This window comes from Lemur catta, chromosome 19, assembly GCF_020740605.2.
Source record: "Lemur catta isolate mLemCat1 chromosome 19, mLemCat1.pri, whole genome shotgun sequence".
In the NCBI taxonomy this organism is placed as follows: domain Eukaryota; kingdom Metazoa; phylum Chordata; class Mammalia; order Primates; family Lemuridae; genus Lemur; species Lemur catta.
Window position 1 is genome coordinate 16853998 of NC_059146.1, and position 17885 is coordinate 16871882.

The 17885-nt window shown below is 36.3% G+C and overlaps 1 protein-coding gene and 1 non-coding gene across 2 annotated transcripts in view; both read right to left on the reverse strand.

The window, feature by feature from the left end:
• CCDC158 (coiled-coil domain containing 158) overlaps positions 1–17885 on the reverse strand; it is a 62498-nt gene that overhangs the window by 7356 nt on the left and 37257 nt on the right. Inside the window, exons 14-21 of the mRNA XM_045532862.1 lie at positions 16546–16698; positions 14213–14325; positions 11730–11888; positions 10655–10747; positions 9967–10092; positions 4192–4352; positions 2286–2345; positions 1184–1243 (exon numbers count right to left, since the gene is read on the reverse strand). Coding sequence (XP_045388818.1) covers positions 1184–1243; positions 2286–2345; positions 4192–4352; positions 9967–10092; positions 10655–10747; positions 11730–11888; positions 14213–14325; positions 16546–16698 — 925 coding nt within the window. The remainder of the gene's footprint in view (positions 1–1183; positions 1244–2285; positions 2346–4191; positions 4353–9966; positions 10093–10654; positions 10748–11729; positions 11889–14212; positions 14326–16545; positions 16699–17885) is intronic.
• On the reverse strand, positions 15793–15899 carry LOC123624880. Its single transcript, XR_006730245.1, has one exon. It is a non-coding gene; the product is annotated as a U6 spliceosomal RNA (small nuclear RNA).

The following is a 17885-nucleotide window of genomic DNA, read 5'->3' on the forward strand; positions in this document are numbered from 1 at the left end:
AATCATTGAAAAATGAAGAAACCAAAGAAAAAACAACAACAACAAAATCCTCTTAGCATTACTAGTATCAGTTTATAAAACTATAAGACTTAATGAAATCAGTAAGTTGAAATAAACCACATAGCGCTCTGTGAGTTGGGTACCAGTATGAGAATATTATGTCAGCAGTTCTCAAGTTCCCTTTCAGGGGGCTTATGAAGTCAAAACTATTTTCATTATAATAATAAGATGTTATTTGGTTTTTAACTCAGTCTCTCACAAGTGTACAGTGGAGCTCCCCAGAGGCTACATGACACCTGATATCATATGATTAAATATATAAACAGGTATGAGAATCCAGTTGTCTTCTATTAAGCCAGTCATGAAATTTTAAAACAATGCCTTCTCAATGACTGGGTTCCTTTCCAAGTAGCTCAGTGTGGGTGTGCAGAGGCAGCACACAGTAGTAGTCACAAGCTCAGGAGACAGCTAGACCTGAGTTCAAATCTGGACTCTATTGTTCCCAAGCTGTATGACCCTGGCAAGTTGCTTAAGCAATCTGAGTCTTCATTTCTAGCCTATATACAGGAAAATAATTTCTTCCTCATAGATTACATTATTACTATTTTTTTGAGACAGGGTCTTACTCTGTTGCTCTGGCTAGAGTGTAGTGGCATCATCATAGTTCACTGCAACCTCCAACTCTTGGGCTCAAGCGATTCTCCTACCTCAGCCTCCCAAGTAGCTGAGACTAAGGCACATGCCATCACACCTGACTAATTTTTTTCTATTTTGGTAGAGACAGGGTCTTGCTCTTGCTTACGCTGGTCTCAAACTCCTGACCTCAAGCAATCCTCCCACCTCAGCCTCCCGGAGTGCTAGGATTACAGGCATGAGCCACCGCACCCGGCCCCTACTTCCATATTCTTAAGAAATAAAGAGGGCTCAGATATCTCTATTTTTATAGGTGGTGAAAACAGAAAAGATAAAAATAAATTTTTCCAGGCAGTCAGTCAATAAATAGCCCTTATGAGTATAAGCAACTTGAGGACAGGGCCCAGGTCTATCTTGCTCCTTGCTATATTCTAAGGGCCTAGCACAATGCGTAGCACATTAAGGACAATTAAAGATTGTTTGAATTAACGAATGAATAGTAGTAAAAGGGAAATTTTGAAAATTGGGGGCCGGTATGACAATTTCTTACCTACTAAAAGTTTCGCTTGATTTGCTGCCTTCAGTGGAGTCCCTTAATGAGTTATTGCTTCTGTTGGCAGAGGATGGGAGCAATTAAAGACTACATAATGTTATTTTCTTACCAATGTAACAAAGGTCTGTCAGGGAAACTATTTTTTTTTTGCTTTGTTTATTTTTTAAAAATTTTATTCTCTAGGGTGGAACGGTATCATCTGACGGATGGATAGACCGTAAATATTAACTAAATGATAAAATAAAATTGTTCCTCTGAACATTACTTTCAGACAGATACAAATTCAAAAGTGAGATTAGGGCACTGGCTCTTCCAGGTGAAGGAAATAGTATGGAGAAAAGCTTGAAGACACAAAGAAATGAACTCTTGGGAATCAGGAGTAGCCTGGTTTGATTAGAGCATGATACTGGAGTGAAAGCAGAGTGGTGACAAACCAGGGAGACTCCACAGTGTCAGACTGAGGTACCAGGCACTTAATGCAGCAGGCAGTGAGGGGCTACTGAAGACTTTCAAGTGTCTTATAAGAACAACAAATTAATATTAGCCTGTTTTTCTTTTTTGGCTAAAGTCAATTTTTAGAAGTTTGATTTGATTTGGAAGTTGTCTTATTTGAGGTTATGGATTTCATTTCTTTAATGATTTCATTTAAAAATTCAGCTGTTCAATTATTCATGAAAATAGAATTATTTTTAATAAGGTTCTGATAATTCTAAATTAAGATTGTTATCATTTCCTTCTGGACTACCCTTTTCCCAAAAGTTATACAAGCCATTGTAAATATGTATATATATGTTATAGAAAAAGTCTTCCATTTTTATCATGGCATACCATATAAAAATAGGTTCATATGGGTAAACATCAGAAAAATTTAAAAGTAAAAAAATGTCTATTAAGTTGATTTCTAGAAAGTAAATTACTTTAGTATATTTTATTAAAATCCTTTTTAGAGTCAGTTAAACAATAGAACAGCTTTCCTTCAAGGAACCCAATATGCCCATGAAGTGCCACGTAAACTGTCCAAACAGACTTCCCAAATTACCAGGTCACATATAAAATTCTTAGACAATTAATATGATTCAGAATTTCCGATTCTTTTTACCTCTGGCATATGTCTGATCTCAGGCTTGATTCAGTAATGCAATCTCTTACTCGATCATCTCTGTGTAGATGAAAAACTCTCAGTTAATTATATAAAGAACAACTTCTAGATTCCATGTCTTTTTAGAATAATCAATTGCTTACATGTATTAATATTTAATTTTTTTTAAGCTGTAACTGTATTTTTTAGACTTCTAAGCAAATTTTGCAAAGGGCTGCCTCTGGAGTTCATCAACTCAGAAATGCTTTCCTCCCATGGACTCTTAAAAGCTTTAGGCTGAGTTTAGACTTTAGTGACAAGGTCATTGTAGGATTACAGCAAATTAACATAAACTATCTAAAGGCAGGGACCAAATATATTCATGTTTGATACAGTCCAATAGAGTTCAAGCCCATCATCAGTGGCTGGAAAGACGGAACCTGATCAGGGAAGCCCTGGTCCCTCGGAGTGATTGGTGCTGAGGGCCAGGGCTCTAACTTCCCCTCTGGCTTTGCCTCTCTGCTTCATCAGGGAGGCACATGAACCTATGCCTAAGTTTGCCCATCTGTCAAATGAGGTTACTAATACTGCCTGGCTTACAAGGCATATTACAGTTATGGTAAAAATGAAAGTGCTCTGAAAATGAAAATATTCCTTGATGGAGAGGTCAGTGGAACATTTCTGACATTACGTGATTCAGATGCAATGTTATGCTAGGTAACTGGGCTGTTACTAATATTTTACTACTTTTATCAATATTAATAACAATTAGATAAACCCAGCTAATATTTTGGTACCTCAAGTTAATATATACTAATTGGACATTCTTAAAGAACTAGAGGTCTTTTTTTTGTTTTTGTTTTTGTTTTGAGACAGAGTCTCGCTCTGTCACCCCAGCTGTAGTGCAGTGGCATCATCAATCACAGCTCCCTGCAACCTCAAACTCCTGGGCTCAAGCGATCCTCCTGCCTCAGCCTCCCAAGTAGCTGAGACTACAGCCACATGCCACCACATCTGGCTAATTTTTTTTATTTTTAGTAGAGAGGATCTCGCTCTCGTTCAGGCTGGTCTCAAACTCCTGACCTCAAGCAATCCTCCTGCCTCGGCCTCCCAGAGTGCTAGGATTATAAGCATAAGCCACCATGCCCAGCCTAGAGATTGTTTATATATAGGTATTATTTCAGACAGTATTATTTTTAGATATTTGTCATATAATCAGAAAATGAATATTATAATGGGTTACATTAAAAATATATATACTATACCATACCATATTAAAACGCTTTAAGATAAGCTAATCTGAATGATAACACACAATACAATTAAAAAACACTATTTTAAAATAATATGAGAACCTCACTGATTTTTGCAGCTATGTACAGGGAAGGGCTGGGGATCTGGCTGAATCCTTTCTGCATCTGACCTTTTATTAATCTGATGTAAGTCAGTGGCATGAATACCTAGAGAACCAAGGTCTTTCCTATTAGCTTATACCTGGAGTGTTATGTAATTCTCAGGGTTCTAGTTTTAGCTCCACCATTGAACTGTGTGGCTACAGAAAGTCAATCTTTCAAGATTTGTATTTTTCTCATTTATAAAATGGGATAAACAAATTTTACCCTGCCTTATCTCAAATGGTTGTCGAGACATTTAAGTAAAAGTATGGATGCAAAATTTGTTAGCAATTATAAATGACTATACAAATGTAACTTTGGGTAACACCTTGCACTGACTACTTTCTGAACAGAACGACTATACTATTTTCTCTTGATGTCCACTCCTCCATTTTCATATTGCTTTCCCTGGTAAATTCAGATATTCTTTCAAGTTATTTAAACCTCACCCTCCCAGAGAGTCACTCGTGGACAACTCAGTGGCAAACCACTGATGAGATTAGCTTTCCCACTCTGAGTGCACGCGGTCTTACACAGCCACACACAGGGGTCCCAGCGACGGCGTTCTCCTGTCCTCCTCCGTCTTGCCCAGAGGCACGGCCGGCTCCTCATTGATTACGCTTCTCAACTCTTGCAGAAGCTGTTTCAAGTCCCGTGTTGGGTCTTCCTTCAGTGCGTTAGCTTTCATAGAGTGCTGGATTAAAACAATTTGCAAAACAAAGACGCTTTGTTTTTCAGATTCCTATACTATTTACTATTACAGAATTAATTCAACTTGTAAATAGAGATTATGGAAGAGCAAGAGGAGGGAAAAAATTCACTCATAATCTTATTACACAGAGATAATCAATAATAATGAATCAATAATGAATAGTGTACTACATCTAATTGATATATATACGTGTGTATACATTCTACATGTATATACACATACATATATGAGATCAAACTACACACATTGAATTTTAAACTTTTTTATTTTAAAATTTTAACAATGTAGTATAAACATCCTTACCATGTCATTAAATATTGTCAATTATGTCAGGGCAAAATAATTTCAATGCTTTGTTTATGGCTAAACCAATTTTATAAAGCTACAGAACTTTAGAAGTAAGGAACTCTTTAGAGAAGAGTTAATCTATCCCTCATATTTTACTGATCAGTAAAGAGACATCCAAGATTTTCAAACTGTGTTAGTCGGTATTTGGAGGTAATATAAGATGTGCAGATTTATAGTGTTCTCCAATGCATATTTATATAATAAGAAGGACAGACATTCCCAATGAGCACATCAAGAGGGGAAACCAAAGGACAGTCAGAAGTTGCCCTGGTGGAGCAGGGGGACTCAGTGTATCCTTGAGCTATATTCTAGCCCAAGATGTCCATCCCAGGTAGAGTTACATTTGTCACACAGATTGGCTGCTGAGGGATGAATACTGCAGATTTTTTGTTCCTTGGGTTTTACTTTTCTAGGGTCCATGCTAATGAAGAGCTGATGTTACTGGCATACCTTTTTCCTGTCCCCACTAATAAATCACCTATAGTGTCCAGCTGAAGATATCAAGAGTTCTGACTAACTAAATGTGTGGTAAGTATGGTCTTTTCAGTTTACTGACGGTCATCTTACCTGGAAATTGTCATGATGAGTCAGTCTAATGTTTAATAACTTAGACTTCATTAAATTATTAAATTTGACTCCATTCATTTAGAAAATACAAAGATGAGAACCAGTATCTTAATTATTATTAAGATATTATTATTAAGTTATTATTATTAAAAACATTTGTCTCTAAGAAGATTTTACCAAACACGGGCTTTGTCTCGTCCTAGTCCTGGTACATATAATACCCAATGTGGAATGAAACCTCATAAAATTGATAAAAAAAATCTTATCCTATTATAATCTTCAGTCACCTTAGTCCTAACCTGGACTGCATATCTTCATATCTTCTGCCCACTAGAAAGTTTATTTAATAAGCGTTGGCAATTATTGTTAAAATTTTAAGCCTTTGACATTTATCATAAATGTCCAGGGGAAGATGCCCTTCATTGTAGTCAATACTGGGTAGAAAAACTTGGAACTGTAATGTCCCATATTACCTTTTTAAAATATGATAAATTTTAAAATCCAAGACCCATTTGACCCCCAAGGATTTTGAGTGAGGGATTGTGGACTGGCATTATGTTCCCTTGACTATGTCCATCTCCTCTGCTTAACTGACATCTGTGAGGATGGGTGTCATGTCCTAAACACATCTGTGTCCCCAGATCCCAGTGCAGTATCTGGTGTATGATCATATGCAGCAAAGTCTGTGGGATAAGTTGAATTTATGAATTCTTCATAACTCTATTTTTAAAAAGCAGATTGAATTTTAGAATTTTAAGGTAAAGTTCAGGTTACCATAACAGACTGAACATATGCATGTGATTTTGCTCCCTCCTGAAAACCCATTAGAACTTCTGGAAGAGGAATTAAAAAAAAAAAAAGGACAAACCCACAATGTTGAGAAAAACAGGATGGGAAACCACAGCCACGGAAGAGAAGGACGGTGGTAACAGATTTGGCAGGCCTGGGAAAGCCGAGTGCAAGGCGGTCGTGGGAAGGCTGCACAGTAAAGTGGTTTGCACAGTAGACTCTGCCAAAGACAGAGGCAGCACAGGTCCCTCTGCGAGTGAAGGCGGTGCGGGCGATGCTAAAATAAGGACTGGTCAGGGAGCTATTTAGGAAGCACTTAGGTCCCTAGATCCCCTCTCCCACCTCACACCCCGACTCCTCCACGGAAGAAGTTTGGAAAGTTATTTTCAGGAGAGAGCAAAACAGAGCTTCTGTGGATTGGGGGATGCCAGGCACGGTTGAGGACATAGGTATTGCACAGAAAGTTGGGGATAAAGGAGCCAGATATATTTGAATGCCAAATACGGAAATACCACACCCACACTGCTCCAGGCCTGGCCCCTCAGCTTGTTTTATAAGAACGCTGGCAACCAAACTCTCACCTCCAGGGAGGGGGCTTGAAGACTAGCTTAAAGGAAAGACTTAACAACATTGGCACACTGGATTTTCCAACAAATAGCCACTCAAACCACCCTGATGTGAAACTCCAAGTAGATAGCCCCTCACATGCTCAGAGCTTCCAATTAACTTTAGTGTTGCATTGAGAGTATAGCCACTATGGAGAACAGTACGGAGGCTTCTCAAAAAACTACAAATAGAACTGACATATGGTCCAGCAATCCTATTACTGGGCATTTATCCCAAGAAAAAGAAATCAGTATCTTGAAGAAATATTTGCATCCCTATGTTTATTGCAGCACTATTCACAACAGCCAAGATACGGAATCAACCTAAGTGTCCCACAACAGATGAACAGATAAAGCAAATGTGGTATATACACACCCTGGGATACTATTCAGCCATAAGAAATGAAATCTTGTCATTTGTGGCAACATGAACGGAACTGGAGGACGTTATGTTAAGTGAAATAAGCCAGGAATAGAAAGTCAAATGCATGTTCTCACTCATAGGCAAAAGCTAAAAAGAGTTTATCTCATAGAACTAAAAGGTAGAACAGAGGATACTAGAGACTGGGAAGGGTAGGGGGAAGAAGGGTATAGGCGGAGATTTGTTAAAGGATATGAAATTACAGCCAGATAAGAGGAATAAGATTTAGTGTTCTATGGAACTGTAGGATGACTAGTTAACAATAATATATCACTTAGCTTCAAATAGCTAGAAGGGGGATACTGAATGTTCCAAACACGAAGGAATGATAAATGTTTGAGATGACAGATATAGTAATTACCTGGATCTGATCATTATATATTGTATTATCAAAACATGACTATGTATCCCATAAATTTGTACAATTATTGTCTGTCAATTAAAAAAATAAAATGTTTTATTATGATATAAAATAAAATTCCATCAAATTTGAGGAAAAAGCATGTTAAGTATAAACCAAGATGTCCTTCAATAGGTGAATGGATAAACTAATGATGGTACATCCATGCTATGAAATATCATTCAGCAATAAAAAAAAATCAGTTATTAAACCATGAAAAGACATGGAGGAAACTTAAATGTATATTGCTAATGAAAGAAGCCAACCTGAAGAGACTACAAACTGTGTGATTCTAACTCTAAGACATTATGGAAAAGGCAAAACTATGGCGACAGTAAAAAGATCAGTGGTTGACAGTGGTTCAGGGGAAGAGATGAAATGGTGGGACACGGGATTTTCACAGTGGTGAAGCTAATCTGTATGACACAGTAATGTTGGATATATGTCATTAGGCATTTTTAAAACTCATAAAATGTACAAGACAGAGTGAACCCTAATATAAACTATGGACTTTAGTTAATAATAATGTATCGATATTGGCTCATCAATTACAACAAATGTACCACACTAATGCAAACTGGAGGGGGTGATAGGAAAGGGAGTCTATGGGAGCTCTCTATATTTTCCAATCAAATTTTCTGTAAACCTAAAACTGCTCTTAAAAAATTAAGTCTATTAACTTAAAAAAAAATTGTAGACTTGGAAGCAAAAACAATAAAAAAAGTCATATCAATTTATGTGTTTATTAGCAGGGCATGATATCAAGAACACCCATTATACTGCACCTGTTTCATTATCATTTAATAACTTTATATGTAAAATTGGTAGTTCATTTTCACTTCAATATGTAGTTATTCTTATTTGTTTACAAACAAGTTTGAACATATTTCATGTTTATTGGCTATTTGCATTTTTTATTTGTGAATTTTGTAACCACATCTTTAGTACACTTTTCTTTTAGAGTATATGCCAACTTCATCGGGATATATAAGAACTCTACATAGTATAGATATTAACTCTTTATTGAAAATATATTTCTGGTTGTAGTTTCCTTTTGGTTTTATTTATGGTGGTTTTGTGATTTAAGTAGTTTTATTTAGTCAAAATTACCAATCTTTCTGTTTAATGTTTGTATATCTTAGAATCATTTTGTTAATTCATTTTTAATATTTTATTACTTTAATTCATATGGAATGCATTTTAATGTATAACATGAGCAAAGTACACTTTTTAAAACTAGAAAATAGCTAGGAAATAAACAATTCTAAAATACTGTTTACATATAACTCTTACCAGGCTGGTAAAGAACTAACTAAACACAAGCTCTTCCTGAAGTTACTGGAGCCCAGCAAAAGATCTTGCTCTCCCTCACCCCAATCCTTTGACCCTTAGAATAATCATTAAGGCTATTTCTAAAGGACATATATTTGCAGGGTAAAACTTCTACAAGCTTTTGGTTTTAGGGGAAGAATATAAGCTTATATCTTAAGTTGTTAAACTTAAGGTTTATATTGTGGTTTCTGTAGTTCCTATTACATTTTGACTCAAATAATTTTATGTTAGATTTGTTTCTAAAATTACTCTTAAATTATATCTCTAATGTAACTTCATCTTCTCCAAATGTTTTCTCTAATGGCCTTGAGTCTTATGAGTTATGATGTAAGATAAATAATGCCTAGGGAGGGTGTATACTTCCAAACCCATTCTATCTACATTCTCCAAAGATAGAAGATAAACGAAAAAGCTAAAAATAACAGCTTGATCTCATTCAGTTTGAATTAGACTATTCTATTTTGAGATGTCTGCCCAAATTCAGCTCTTAGACTTGTATTCTTTTTAGAAGATTGTAATAAAATGGAATATAAATATACTATTTGTATAGTATTATGTATTAGAAATAGATACATAGGACATAGGACAAAAGTTATGAAGTGTTGCTAAAAATCTTGCCTACATCATGAATCCTTCATAGGTAAAGATCAAGCAGAGCAAGTACAAGTTATACAACCAAAATAAATTAAATGATCTTGGAAATATTTTGTTTTTATATGCTAAAATGGCCTTAAATATAAATTAAATATACCATCAACTCGCCTGTGGCATTTGAAGTGATACTTACTTGAGTCATCTGAGCATTTGCTTTGTAATCTGGAAATCCTTGTTATGGAAATACCCAAAGAATTGGACATGAGCCTATTAAATCATTTAATTTAACAATTATTGCTAACATTAATCCCATTGAATATTTCATTTTTTGTTTTTCCCAGAGAAAACACCAAATAGGAAAGAAAATATTTTCATTTAGCTGGACTCCATTGGATTTATAGGAAAATGTATAAATCTAAAATCTAGTCATTGAAAATGCCAAAACTATAGATATATTATTTTTTAGTGTAATTCTTTCCAATTTAAAAGTACTTAGATATTATGTCATTTGCACCATGGATGGTAAGACTGGTTACTTACATGAGACAGGAAGCTGGCTGTGGACTGGGAAGATGGCACGTTAGAATGAGAACGGGTGACAGATGCTGGCTGGAGAAGGCGTGGCTTCACTGCCGGATTTGAGGTATATCCAGGGCCCTTAAGTTCCTGAAAGACAATAAAGAGGTGAGCAAAATCATCGCCAACCTACAACCGCAAAGAATTGTGAGATCAAAATGTATTTGGTTTCAAAGGCAAAATCCATTATTGAGACTTTAAAATATATATGTAACTTTAAAATTGGTGTCTGAAAACAGGAAGATATTTCAGTGGGAAATCTATTTTTAAAAAACATGTTTTCGTCACAGAGATTATATCACTTTTGCTATCCCCCAACCAAGCCAAAAATACTCGCACTTTGGGTTTTTGTACTCTCTCGACTGCTGTGCATGGAAAACTCTTCCTTTGGGTATCTCCAAGGCAGGTACTTGTGAAACTTGTTTGTTTCACTTGCTTACTGTACACTAAGAATAAAGCGTGGTGCTTCAGTTTGTTACTTTACATGAAAAGAATAGGTATAGTATGTAACAATGTTTGTATAGATCTTATCATTGCTAGTAATCAGATGATATTGAAATATATTTGAATATATCTGAGGTATATGAAGAAAATATATAAGCCCATCGAAGAAAGGCATTATTTTTGCTTAAACTATTTATGATGACCTTACTTTTACATCCAAAGTGTGCTGAAGTTTCAGGCGCACAGATTCTTGCTCCTGACGCTGTATTATGTCTTGACATTCTGCAAACTGCAAAGATGCCTATAATCAAGCAACCATAAGTGGTTTATCCTCTATTCTTTGTGCACTTTTACTTTATTAACCTATGAAGGCAGAGCTGCCATATCTTCAGCTAAACTTCCCCCCTTTTACTGCACTATATTATAATTATCTATTTATCCGTTTTATTCAGTAAACTGTGATCAACTGGAGGCCATGTCTGCATCCTCCGTACCCCTAGCACATACACAGGATTTAGTATGTGAAGGGCACTCAAAAGAATGAATGAACTAAGTATGGAATGAGCAGTGTTAGCAAAATATAAAACTTTATATAAAAATAATCACAACTGAAATTCATTGAGTCAATAAACCATGTTTTAAGAAACAAAAGTAGCAGGAGTGGGATCACAAATTGCTTATTTAACCGCAAAGGCTCTGATTTCTTAGCACTCAAGGATTGGTTTTGGTACAATTTTAGGCTTCCAGAGTTTCTAGGTGACAAGAAGAGAGATTTATCTCTCTATAAATAAATAGCAATGACAAATAGAGTGTCATTGATCCTTCTCATTCTTTAAATTGTGTTTTCTACCTACATTTTCTGGACCCTACAAACTGTCAGACATTAGCTTTACTTTACCATTTATTGACATTATTAAGAAACTATATTCTACCTAGAGCCCAAGACATTTTTCCTGAGTTAGGTGCTCAGGAAGGCATTTTTACTTATTCAGGCCACTAAGGATGTCAGGAGCATCTTACATCTTGTATCTTCCTGCTCCTGTGACTGTGTTAGTCTGAAAAAGATAATTAAGCAAAACGTATGCATTATGACTATGCACACTTCTTGTGCCTTCTGTATAAGATATAGTTTTTCTTTGTGCTAGGTGATTAGGGTATAATACAAATTGACAAATTCAGTTCATATCAACACAGAGGTTTTTTTCGTAACAATTCTATTTAGTGGATACCTATTTAGTTGATACCTATTTAGTTGATAATGATGTATTTAGTTAATAACTAACCTTATCCAGAGCAACTTCCATGTTAGCAACCTTTTCTTTTAAACGGCATTCCTGAGACCTCAGAACGTCCAGTTCCCCAGACATCTTGTTTTTTTCTGTTACAACAGTACTCAATTCCTGGCTGAGTTTATTCTTCTCTTCTTTCAGAAAATGTTTCTCCTACAATTACAGAAAAGAAAATATCAGAAATAATCTGCTGATGCAGATGCTAAGAGGTACCTGAAATATAACTGAAGGATCCTAAACCAGGTAAGTTTAATTATATGCTATTTAATTGCTTCTGAGTTGGGGCCGGGAGCTGCTAGAAGTATATTATTGTGTACTCTCTCTTACTCTCATCACTACTAGTATTATTACTTCTTTGTAGGCTTAATAAATCTTTGATGAAATCTACAAAATATGAAATAACTAACTATATTGTAATAAAAAGACAGTATTTTGGTGAATTGGGATTGAGTAATAATATACCAAATTTTATTGAAATTTATTCCAGATGACAAAAGAGATTTAAAGAAGATGCATTACTTGAAATTTTTGTGGATTTCAATTTTGCTTCAAGGTTGAATATTCATTTCACGCATACCTACTGTAGACCCTGTGACATAAGAACAAAGGAGACACGTCCTGCCCTCAAGTCACATTATCAGTCCAGTGGTGAGAATGAGCTTACTGACATGTTAGTCTCTTTGGTATTAAACAAAATTTCATTAAAATTAGTTCATTCCTTCAAAAAAAACATCATGGACTAGGTATATAGAAATAATAAATGTATAATTGTAAAGTTAAAATATAGACATTAATTTGTTGAGTTTGTATTTCCTTTTTGTGTTTGTTTTTTTGTTTGTTTGTTTGGTTTAGAGGCAGGGTCTCACTTGTTGCCTAGGTTGGAGTGCAGTGGCATGATCATAACTCATTCCAGCCTTGAACTCCTGGGCTCAAAGGATCCTCCTGCCTCAACCTCACTTTCTGAGTAGCTGGGACTACAGGTGAGCACCACCATGCCTGGCTAATTTAAAAAAAATTTTTTTAGTGACTCGGTCTCACTATGTTGCCCAGGCTGGTCTTAAATTGCTGGCCTCAAGCGATCCTCCTACCTCAACCTCCCAAGTAGCTGGGATTACAGGTGCAAGCCACCATGTCTGGCTATATTTCTTTAAATATATTGTTTTCATAGTGAAAAATGTTTAATGTAAATAAGGTAGACGGTGTTGCCACTGCAACACACATTTTTTAGGCACATAATTTCTCCTTTTCTAATTAGGTTGGGCAGAAAAGGCTTCAGAAAGAAAGAGGCATTAATTTTATAGGGTTCCTCCTTTTCGTTTGGAGGAAATGTCATTCAGCTATGGCGAACACTCTCCTTTGGCCTTTTTGCTGCTAGCAGGCAGTAGACTCTGAAGCCCTAAGTACCATCAGGAAGGATAAGCACTGCTTTAGGTTCCCAAAGGCAAGTCAAGGAAGGAAGAAGGGAAAAAAATGAATTGAGGATAAGAGAAAAGGAGGGAGAAAAAATGAGAAAGAACACAGAAAGAGGAAATAAGTAAGTGTATATGATGAAGGGTGTGCACAAAAGTATATACATACTTGTTAATACTTAGCTGCATTCCAAAGTTTTTCAGTAGCTCATCATGGATAGTAAACTAGCAATTACTTCGTTGCACTTATTTTCTACTTAGGCTATTTACTGTCTCACCTACATCATTATCAGTCCTGTTATAAATCTTCTTCTGAAAACACACATTTGTTCCAAAGTGATATCAGGGAACAGCTGAGCTTAAGGCAAATTTCATGGTTGTGTATGTGCAGTTTCATTCATGACATACTGGTCAATGTAGAACGCTGCACTTGCTAAACAGCTGCATGGGAACACACAAGCACACGTGCATACTCCTCAAGCACCCACCTACCAGCTACCTCAGTTATAAGCCACATGCATCCACATTTGGTGTTACAGAAAAGCCTACTTCCACCCCTTTACCATAATATACAAGCTATAACCCTTAATGCATACTTCTACAAGAAAACTTCAGTTCTTTTTCAAGGTAAATGGCCTTACTTATTGTGGTATTTGTGTATTTCATAACAATTTAACAGTGATAAAACTGTGCTACTGTTTTTATTAGGTTCTTGTTTTTTATGTGTTCTCATAAGCCCTGTGGTTTTTATTACACAATTTTGCACAGCACAGTGATTTTTAGGAACACATACATCACATTATATTGGAACTCACTGTCCTTTGTTTGGAATCATTCTCTGTCTCTATCAGGAATGTTCTTTTGTCTACCTCCCACGTTTAAAATACTAGCTATCTTTCAAGACCCTGCTCAGATGTTTCTTCAAGATCTTTTCCCTCATTCTCTCAATCAGAAATAAGCTTTTCTCTTTCCCCCTTGCACTTTGTATCTCTGCGACGTCTTATTCTGCCTTGGAGCGTATTAGTGAGCGAACATGCTGGCTTCCCCTCTCCGAGAATAGGGACTCACCTTATTTGAGTTCGTCATTGCCTCTTCCAAGAACTGTATCTTGCTCTGGAGGGCGTCTATCTGGCCTCTTTTGGCTGTGATCTGCTTCTGCATCCCCATCGCCACTTTCATAGCTGGGGGAGAAAAGGAGGCAAACTGTGCCTTAGTTTCTAAAGTTTCTAACGTTTGAGAGGCTACTGTAATTTGATGGTTAAACTTCATGGGAAGGTGAGAAGTAAGATCCTCCAAGGTACCTGGGCAGTTGCAAGGGAAAGATCACAGACAAGTCTTCACTTTTCATAATTTGGGGATATAATGATTTTTAGCTACTATTAGAGATTTTGAGCTAGGAAATATACATAGGATGATGTCTTGTGGGGCTTTTTTTTTGCTACTGAAATTAATTTCGTCAGCCATTGTATGTTGCCATATTTCCACTGGCAACTTATAACTCACACATATAGGAAATATATATAAATATATACTCATATAACAAATAATGTATATTATTAAAATGATTTTTCCAGAAACTCATACTTAAAATACCACTATATATACTATTTCTTTTTTGAGATTCTAGTGATATCACAAACCATTCAATTTTCATTCTCATGGTTATTGCCATGTGCCTGGAACTCACTACTGTCTCACTAGTCAAACTGCTAGCATAAGCATATATGTGATTATGTTTGGAAAACTGACGATGACAGGATGAGAATGTTCTAGATGGGTCAAAGGCACCGAATACTTAAGAAATGGCAGGGCATTGAAAAGATATATGAAGCTCATGTTTACTTGGAAATTCAAAGTCAGAAGACTGTATGTTTTTTCTCATAGTCAGCTGAGGAAAGAGGTTTGAAAATGCCACTGCTTTTGAGTCTCAGGTCTGGCTGTAGCTTAGAGTTTAAAAAGAAAAAAGAAAATGTACCATTCATTAAAAACAAACTATCAGAATGAAAGGTCTGACTTGTCACTAACAAGATAGAGTTTTTATACCTAAACTGTCAAAAATAGGGTTAACACAGGCACAGTAAATTGGTTTATGAATAGATCAAAAGTCTAACATCATTTGCTCAACACTTTGAAGAATTCTGGTCTAAGTGGATCATGGCTGGCCTTCAAAGGTAATTTTCTCAAATAAATCTCTTTTATTTTAAACTGATTTTATTCAATAAAAACAAGAATTTGAGAGCTTGTTTGGAGGTTCTAGCAGGGGAGTGCAGCTACTCGTACAGGGGAGTGCAGCTACTCGTATACCCTTGATGGAGGAATGGTCCTCCTCTATCGGGGTAGGTCGTCCTCTTCAACCCAGATCAGCCAAATCAACTCTGGTGATCAATGGCGTGACACATGTCACAGCCAGATCACCCTCACATCCCAAAACAAGAATTTGAATGGGAATACAAGGATTCCCTAGGTAACCTGATAATTGTGACATCCCTGGGGTGGCGGTGGACATGCCCAGAAGGCGTTGAGACCAGGATGCCATCTGGGGGTAGGGGGCAAGCCACAGATCCCAAGGCGGCTTCTTGAGTGACCTCTCCAAACCCCACCGTTTTCTCAGTATCAGCCAGCAAAGGGCCAAACCACCAAGAACCACACAAAACATGGAATGCTTCAAGAATTTGCCTGTCATCTTTGTGCAGGGACTACGGGAACCTTCTTTGTATCATTCCAATTTTAGTATCTGTGCTGCCAAAGTGAGCATAAAAATAAATCTTCTCACGTCAAAAAAATATTGAGAAATGGAAAAATGTATTCTTTAATTAGACAAATATTAACCTGATAGTCAGCTAATATAGTCATGTCAACAATGATATGAAAAACATGAAATGACAGATAAATTTCTTCTCTCTCTGTGTTAGTATGGACAGAAGGTGAAAAGGGAACAGGTCTAGGTGGCGAGAAGGGACCCCTCATTAGTAGTTCAATTTCCAGGGTTCCTTTGCATTTTTGTCACAGAGAAGGAATCAAGTACTGCCAATTAGCCACAGATTGATAGTTTATACAGATAATACACATGTTGAAAGATAAGGAGTGGAATGAAAATTGACAATTTTTATTTATAGCCTTAAAAATAATTACTTGACATTTATAGACATTGAGATCTGTTAAAAATTATTGAAATAGCTAGAGGATAAAGGGAAGATTCAGATACTTTAGGGATTAAATTAAGCACATGGTAACTTCCCTAATGAACTACTGCTACATAACACTCGTCATTACTGTATATTTCTCACATTATCTGGCACTGTGAAGAGGTGGTAGGCAATGTATTAGGGTTTGTGTTTTAATAAATCTAGACCAATGGAAGTAAAAACAAAAGGAAAATTTTAAAATCTAACAGAACATACCATGACCATCAGATCCTTCCATTGACTTTAATGTATTCCTTGTTTGTTCTAGTTCAGACTGTGCAGATTTTAATTGCATTTTCAGCTTATTTGTAGTAGTTTCCATTTCTTCACTTTTGTTTCGAAAATTCCTTTTTAAGACTTCATAGTCCTCTATACAATAATTGATAGCAGATGGTTACTGTTTTCTATCCCAGTATTATAAAGTATATTTTATTTGCAATTAATAATCACAGAATTTTAAAGCTAGGAGAAAACTTATTTAGTTACATCTTCATTTGTTACAAAAATGAGATGTACGCATACAATTCATCTATCTGACTCTTTAATCTATTTGGGTGGATCCTCCTCCTTTACCTACTTATTACACATTGTTTTTCCCCTAACTATTGTAATTAGATCATATCTATTTCATATTAAGCTTTCTTCTTGGATGAACATGTCCATTATAGCAGATTTAACCACCATCTGTAGGTAGATGAATCTCCATGACACTAAGTAACCTGAGGCTGCCATGTGTCTTATCTGACTTTATACCTCTAGTACCTATCAAAATACCTGGTACAAACTCATCACTCACAATATTAGAAAACACATACATACACACAAACACGACCATCTATATAATTATTTATATTTATCTATTGATATATGATTAGATTTACATATAAAAGGAACAAAGATTCAGCTCCATCTATCCAGACATTTCCATGTAGACATGTGTCCTAGAGCCACCTGAAACCAACTGCCTCACACTGACCACACCTTACCCTCCTGTTCTCAAGCTGGCCCCTCCTTCTGGTCCCCTCTCTCAGTTGTTGCTATCATTACCCTCCCAGTCCTACAAGCTAAAAACTTGAAACCTATACTTACCCCCTCCAATCACTAAGTCCTGTTGATTCAACCTCCAGAAACATTCTTAATTCTTTCCTCTCCTCTGATTCTCATTGCCACTGCCTTCATTCAAGTCCTCATCATATTTTCCTGGGACTACTGCAAAATCCTCCATAAATGGTTGGTTTCTGTCTCTTTAGACTTGCCTTCCTCTAATTTACCTGCTAATACAATCCTTCTAAAATCTGATGACAATGACCTGCTGCTTAATATCCTTTGCTGGCTCCACATTGTCCAGCTCTACCTATCTACTATCTCATTCCTTTGTACTTTGGCTCCAGCGAATACTTCTGAGGTCACATTATGTTATTTCATGCCTTCATGCTTTTGCCCATAATGCTCTCTCTGCCTGGAATGTCCTTCTATCTCTTTTTCACCTGCCAAATTCCTTTCTCTCGTTCCAACCCAGTGTAGCTGTCACTTCCTAACAGGGGGTGAATTCTGTG